The following is a 7,633-nucleotide window of genomic DNA, read 5'->3' on the forward strand; positions in this document are numbered from 1 at the left end:
GCCAAAGTAAGGCGAAAAAAGTATCGTAATTATCGAAATATGTATGTATCTCAACATATACGCATATGTGTGCCTGACATATGTAAATATAAAAGATACTAAATAGTTTGAAAGTTAGTCTTGTCAAACACCAGGGTCGGGCTGTGAAATATAATAAAAAAAAGCTCACAGCGACCAGTTCGATACATGTAAATATAGTAAATATTAATTCATTACAGATCATGACTGAAATACTAATAAAACCATTCCTGTGTGAAAGCATCGACAAATCACTGCTTCGTAGCGAATGGGAAAAGTGGTTGAGAGCGTTCCAAATTTATGCAGAATCAGAGGATATCACAAACTTCAAGCAGAAGAGGACCAAGCTATTACACCTTGGTGGAACTCAACTACAATCAGTGGCATTTTCACTACCTGATGCTTTAGCAGAATTCAACCAAGACGAGCCTAATGATGTGTTTCAAATATTAGTGGATAAGTTGACAACATCATTCTCCCCCAAGCAGAACTCATCGTTCGAGAGGCATTTGTCGCTTCGGCAACAGATCTAAAAATGTGCATTTGGATCAACAAAAACGGAAATAGACGAGATCCGTCTAAAAGACAAGATAATCGACTCATGGGCAACGGTGGATTTAAAAAAAGAAGCTTTTAGAAAGGGAGCATTCGCTGGACGAGATTATAGAAGCTTGCCAAATCGACGAAGAAATAAAAAAGCAATCAGTTTCAATGACTAAGTCTATATCAGAATCAATAAATAAGATTTCAACAAGAAAACCGGGAAATCAAAATAACGAATGCGGAAGATGTGGACGAGTTGGCCATAAAGCAGACAGCTCCACCTGTCCAGCCCGACAAGCCAAAAGTAATCGGTGTGGCCGTCTTGGTCATTTTGGGTCTAAATGCAGGACAAACTTGAAGAGACAACACTGGCAATCACGATCTAGAACACAAGAAGAAATGGTACCCACCAGCTCAGTTCGGAATGTTCAAGATGAAAGCGGCCGCAATAAAAAGACGAAAACGGAGAATTGTTTTAAATTCGATAGTGAAGGCGAGGAAGAATGGATTAGATGCCGAATCGGTGAAGCATATATATCTCTTATTATTGACTCTGGGTCTAGGTACAACCTCATCTGTCAAGCAGACTGGTAACGGCATAGTCTTCAATGTTCGGCCCAACTCACAGAACCAGTTTAAGGGCTACGCTTCGGATCAAATCCTTAATGTAATTTGCGTATTTGAGGCACCAATATCAGTAAGTGGAAACGCGGAGAAGATTGCCACCTTTTTTGTGATCGAAAAAGGAAAGCAGTCACTATTGGGCCGAGAAACGGCCATTGGACTAAAAGTCTTGCGGCTCGGACTTGAGGTTCGACACATTCAGGAAATCTCTGCCTTCCCAAAGTAGAGGGGAGCAAGCGTTAAATTGTCAATTGACTATGATGTAAAGCCAGTACAGCAGCCTATGCGGAGGATCCCGATTTCCCTGGAAGATAAAGTGCGTGAAAAAATTCAGGAGTCACTCAAACAAGACATTATTGAACCAGTAAATGGATCCAATGGACCCCAATGGTTTTAGTGTTCAAGGGAAACGGTGATATCAGATTATGTCTGGATATGCGTTTAGCAAACAAAGCAATTCTCAGAGAGAATTATCCACTCCCTACGTTTGAGGCATTCATGACCAAACTCCGGTATGCAAAGTACTTCTCTAGGTTGGACCTAAAAGACGCATACCATCAACTTAAGTTGGATGAAAAAAGCCGGGAAATAACAACTTTTATAACCTCAATAGGATTATTTCGCTATAAACGGCTTATGTTTGAGCAACTTTTGGCACCAGCCATCATAGTTTTTCGTAAGACTGAGGAAGAGCACGATGAAGAGATGAAGAACAAAGAAGAGACTCGAAGTTTTTTTGGGGCTGGGAACCTACGTGGGCGAATTTATATCGGAGTTGGCAGACAAGACAGATCCCTTAAGACGACTGTTGAAAAACGATGTGAAATTCATATGGGGCTTAAATTATGTCTGACCCAGATCCCTAACTTGCACTACTTCGACCCCAAACAGACAACGCAGCTAGACGCTGATGCCAGCCCGGTGGCGTTAGGAGCCGTATTATTACAACTTCATGGTGAAAATGATCCGAAAATTATATCTTTCGCTAGTTGCAGCCTTACCGATGTAGAAAAATGTTATTCTCAAACCGAGAAGGAAAGCCTAGCATTAGTGTGGGCGGTTGAGAAATTTTACTACTACCTAGCTGGTTTGGAATTCGAGACTATAACGGATCATAAGCCGTTGGAAACCATTTTTAAACCGACTTCAAAACCACCAGCAAGAATTGAACGATGGCTTCTCCGTCTACAAGCATTTACATTCACAGTCAAATATAGGACTGGAAAGGAGAATATTGCGGATACCCTATCACGGCTTTGCGAGCTGAGCCCAGGATATTGCTATGACATGAAAGGTGAACACAGCATTCTATATGTGGTCGAAAACGCAACTCCTACATCGATAGACATCACCAAAATCGCAGATAAGAGCATTTGTGACGAGGAAATCGTAGATGCGATGTCATGCCTACAGGACAAGTCGTGGAACACATCATCGTCTAACAGTTTGTTCCCATTTAGACACGAACTATCACGAATTGGATCTATAATGCTACGAGGGACCCGCATAGTCATCCCAGTGGCAATACAGTCGATCCTGAGACTAGCACATGAAGGTCACCCTGGTAGTTCAGCAATGAAGCGGCGTCTGCAATCCAAGGTATGGTGGCCACAAATAGACCGGGACGCCGAGAAATTCGTAAAATCCTGCATAAACTGCACAATCGTATCGTAGGCTTCAAATCCCACGCCCATGAAGAGAACGACATTCCAAGAAGGGCCATGGATCTTTGTAGCCACTGACCTTTTGGGACCGTTACCGAACAATGACTACATTCTGGTATTAATTGACTACTATTCCAGATATATGGAGTTTAAAATACTCAAATCAATTTCATCCTTCTCGGTAATTGAGGCTATGAAAGAAATTTTTAGTATACTAGGCTACCCAAAGAAACTAAAGACAGATAATGGGAGACAATATATAAGTTCAGAATTTAAGACATATTATAATCAATGCGGAATCGAACAGGTAACAACTCCACCATACTGGCCTCAAGCCAATGGAGAAGTGGAAAATATGAACAGGTCGCTAGTGAAAAGGTTAAGGTTACACGAATAAGAATAACTTTAGGGAAGAAATTTAGTCTTTTGTAATGATGTACAACGTAACCCCTCATGGAACCACGGGGTCAGCTCCAACTGAATTAATGTTCAACCGAGTAATTCGAGATAAGATCCCGTGTGTGCAAGATAATTGGGGAATACAATGACTCAGTAGAGAATGATCAGGACTTAGTAAACAAGCAGAAGGGAAAAGCATATGCTGACAAAAGGAGAGGAGCTAAGGAAATTAGTGTTAAAGCAGGAGATAAAAAACTTTGATACCACCGAATACCTTGTAGAAGAAACAGTAGGCGATATCATACGAATATCTAGGGGTGGAAAGAGTTTAATGAGAAATGTAAGTCATGTAAAAAAGGTTCCAGAAGCACAAATTACAACCACTGCAACTGATGACGATGACCTGCCACGTGCTCACGAAACTTGTGACTCTGAGCATCCTTTTATTATCAGGCCTCCGGAACAACCTATAGCGGACGCAGGAACGACTGAGACGACACCCATTCCCAGAGAGGGATTAAAGCTGAAGCTCATCAACAAGGGAGGGATGTGGGAGCCTGCAACATCAAGCAACCCAGACGCTCATCTCTAGTGCTCCCTCTCATGGAGTTAGTTATGATTAGCACGCCGAAGTGATCGATTCGGGGCAAAGAATAAATGTATAAAACGCAATATTTCTTTTCCATATTTCTTTATTCTGTAGTGACAATCACGGGTTACTACACTTTATATACTCGGAAACGCTTCCTTTTGCTTGTTATATTCTTTTCAACGCATCTAGTATAAACTTTTACTCTGCGAGTAACGGGTATAATTAATCACATCGCAGCCAATTTATCTGATCTTACCAACACGATAAGGCCGACCTGGCAAAACATATATTTTGCAACTTAAGAAAGGGGTCACTGTTAGCAGAAGAAAAGTTTTGAAACGGACAATGAAATCGGCGAAGAAACTCAGAAAGAGATATAGAGGACTCAGTTTGATCGTTCAGTGGCGAAGACAATCTGTTAATAAAAGTGTGGGTAAAAGAAATTCTTCAAATGAAGACATGTCGACTATAATGTTTTGGAATGACTTACAGCAATTCAAATTTGCAAAGCGATCGTGGCAAGGCCTGGCAAAGGTTGCTCAGTGCAGCAATTTTGGCAATAGGGCATTTATAGGAGCTGTGGGCAGTTTTCACCGTTACGACCCGGACCTTGTCGTCTAATCCTGCGTGCACTTCGGTGATCCGTCCAAGGATCCATTTCGAGGTTGGTAGATTAGGCTCCTTGAGTACTACCAGTACACTGCAGTGTCTCGATCTTTAGATTGTCGGTTTCTAAATGCCATTTTGTGCGTTCCTGAAGAGATGTTAGGTATATGGAATGCCACCGTTTCCAGAAACCTTGGAAACCTGGCAGTGGATTCAGGACGACAGGGTACAGGCAATGCAGTGTACGGAGATCCAGTCAAAAATGAGTAGGCGTCAGTGGATCCAAAGAATTATCTCCATTTGGGCACAGAGGACGGGAATTCAGGATAGCTTCTATTTGGGTCAGAACAGTAGAGAGCTCCTCAAACGTTAGAGCCTTGGATCCAAGTATACGTTTCACATGGAGTTTAATTGAGCGAACTTCAGCTTCCCATATCCCTCCAAAATGGGGAGCAGATGGTGGTGTTTCTACATGAAAATGTAGAACAAGTAGTCCAGCTTGGTGCGAATCCTTGGGTATCAGAATTGGGTGCTTGACATTGAAGTTTAACGTAGATTGCTCGAATCTTCCACCGATTCGCATTATTCCAAAATCATCCAGGAACTGAGAGAATCGGATTAGATTCGAATTAGCGTTAAGCTGGTTCCAGCAGTTGCAGGGAAAGTCGTTCAGGATCTCAGCCGTTCGGTTGCAAGCGTAGGTGTTCCAACGTCGTGGGGGAGCTAAAAGCCAGTGTAGCATTTCTGTATCTGCCCAGCAGCTCGTGCTGAAAAGCTGAATTGTTAGTGACGTTTTGACAAGAGTAAGCAAGCGAGAGAGAAGCAAGGCAGCATTTAGTTCCAAACGTGGAATAGTTACGGGCTTGATCGGGGCCCCCCGAGTTTTGGCGGCAACAAGGGTGACTCGAAAACTGCATCCAACTGCAACTCAAGGGTAGACTACCGCCCCATAGGCGTGTGTGGATGCGTCGGCAAATCCGTGCGGCTGAACGTTTCGAAATGGTGACGCAATATACCGTGGGACTTGGCATTACGTATGTAATGCCCAATCCTCTACCGAGTGTCTCCAGCGCGTGCGTTTCAGGAATTAGGTCATGCCATTGCAGAACACTTGTCCAGCTTTCTTGGAAGATTAACTGTGAATGATTTCAGAAGAGGCCAACTATTGGAGTTAGCGTAGTTTGATTTGCCTTTATCCAAGAGTCCATTAAGCTCGTCCTTTAGAATCATAATAGAATTCAATAGGCGGTGCCTTCTCGAAATACTCGAAGACATAAACCCCGTCCGTCGGTGGCAGCAAAATGACGCTCTGCAGGATCGTTAGCGTTCAAGAAGGCCGGTTTAGTTTGAATGCTGTCCATCTCCATGAATGAACGAAGCATTGTGTTCCGCGTGATGAGTAACAGCAGCATTAGGGTGATCATCACAGGCAGAATACAAACCTGAAATAGTCCACACAAAAACAGTATTGAGAGCGATAGGAAAGTCGTTACCAAAGTATTTCCGTTCTCCTGTGTATAGAGACCAGACCTGATCCGAACAAACGATGACATCGATTGTTCCTAGTGTGCAGAACGTTGGGTCTGCCAAAGGAAGCTCGCAGATTTGCTTTCACGTAAAAGATGAGGTGTCAATTACGTCAGCGAGTTGAGTATAAACGAGACCGTCCTCGGGTAACGCCCGTGCTGTTGGCGGCGAGACCGAGAATAGAAATTCGTGCGTGCGTTCGACGCACGCCAATTCGCTGAACAAATGATTCCGATGCCAAGGTTATTGCAGATCCACTGTCCAAGAGCAGCCTGCAGGTTGTAGAGTCAGAGTCAGAGACTGAGAACTTTCCAGGGTATAATGCGTAAACTTGCTTCGCAAGTGATGACCTTCACGACCTAGCGGCTGATTGCGGTCAATTTTAGATTCCGCGCGTGAGACTGATGGTTGATAACGACTGTCACCACTCGGTGTGTGAACGTAGTTTCCAGTTTGAATTGGCTGCTTAGAGCCATGAACCAAAGTATGATGCTTGCGGGGGCAGATCTAACAAGAATGCCTCGAGCTACAGTTGCCCACCATATGAGCTGGTATCGATTGGTATCGGCTGGTTGCATGGTTGCTTCCCGATACTTTTCATTAGTAACTGGAATATGTTTTACTAATGTACGATTTTAAATAATGAAATCGTTGGCAATTCGTCAGGCTCGAATTCGAAGCAATCGATCCAATAAACATGTCCGAAAAATGTTTCCTATCCTTATGATTCACGAAAAGGTCGGAAGTTTAATTCGCTCGAAATGAAAATCAACTTGGCTTCACTGGGATGAATCTTTCAATAGACGCTGCAGAATTTGAACAAAGAAATGGTGCTTGGTGAAAAGTTTTGAAAAAAAGGCCATGTTACAGTAAAAAGTGAAGGAGTAAAAGATATGCGCATGCATAGGTTACGGAAGCCAGAGTTTAATTTAATTTCAGAATGAACAGCAGAACGCTAAGCCAAAGGTGTAGGTGCGAGGGTACTGAAGAGAGAGATAGCGCGTGATAGAGGAGAGCTTAGATGTTCACGCAGCTGATCTGCATAGATAATGAAAGCAGCGGTGCCGTAGACTAATTGTGACATGTCGACATACTCCCCTCCGTTGGAAGCGAGGCTTTTAACAGCATCCTTAAGGGGTAGCAGACACTGCTTATACACTGCCCGGTTCGTCAATCGCTTCGCTCTAGGATCCTTCAGTACGCTGATTGGGTTTCGGTCACTGAATCCTCTTCAGCTGATTATATACTCGAAGAAGGGCATCTTGGTCAACTGAGGGTGAAGGCGAGGCACGTGAGCTAGTTGGCTGTACGAATCCTTTAGTGTGCGGAGATTTTCTAAGCAAAGCTCTTCGACGAAATTCCAGTACTAGCCTTTCTATTAATACTGCAGGTGGCAAAGCACCTATGGAGCTGCATCTCCAGAAACAACCCAGCCTAACTGGTTTCCTTCGTGTTAGCAGCAATCCCGCCAGAAGCTTGACTTGACCGACGCACAGCAGTACGTCTGTGCGTTGAGAACGACGAAACTCAGGCTCCGCGAGCTTAAACTTTTAGGGTATATTCCAGCTGCAAATGTCAATGTTTAAGCACGACTTTCAATGATATTGAAGGCAAGCAGTGATGTCGATCGAGTAGTTAGACGATGGAGATCGCATTGAAA

At 43.5% G+C, this 7,633-nt stretch overlaps 1 protein-coding gene across 2 annotated transcripts; it reads left to right on the forward strand.

Annotated features, from left to right (window-relative positions):
* The first annotated feature begins 5 nt into the window (after window positions 1-5).
* Window positions 6-1,969, forward strand: LOC122626245. Of its 2 annotated transcripts, none has more exons than XM_043806434.1 (2): window positions 6-41; window positions 219-1,969. In XM_043806434.1, the coding sequence occupies exon 2, from the start codon at window positions 986-988 to the stop codon at window positions 1,409-1,411; it is 426 nt and encodes a 141-aa protein (XP_043662369.1). In that variant the 5' UTR covers window positions 6-41; window positions 219-985; the 3' UTR covers window positions 1,412-1,969. The 2 variants fall into 2 exon arrangements, with proteins under 2 accessions (XP_043662369.1, XP_043662368.1); XM_043806433.1 differs by lacking the exon at window positions 6-41 and adding an exon at window positions 82-197 and having other exon boundaries at window positions 260-1,969.
* The last annotated feature ends 5,664 nt before the right edge of the window (window positions 1,970-7,633 follow it).

Source organism: Drosophila teissieri, chromosome 2L (assembly GCF_016746235.2).
Source record: "Drosophila teissieri strain GT53w chromosome 2L, Prin_Dtei_1.1, whole genome shotgun sequence".
Taxonomy (NCBI): domain Eukaryota; kingdom Metazoa; phylum Arthropoda; class Insecta; order Diptera; family Drosophilidae; genus Drosophila; species Drosophila teissieri.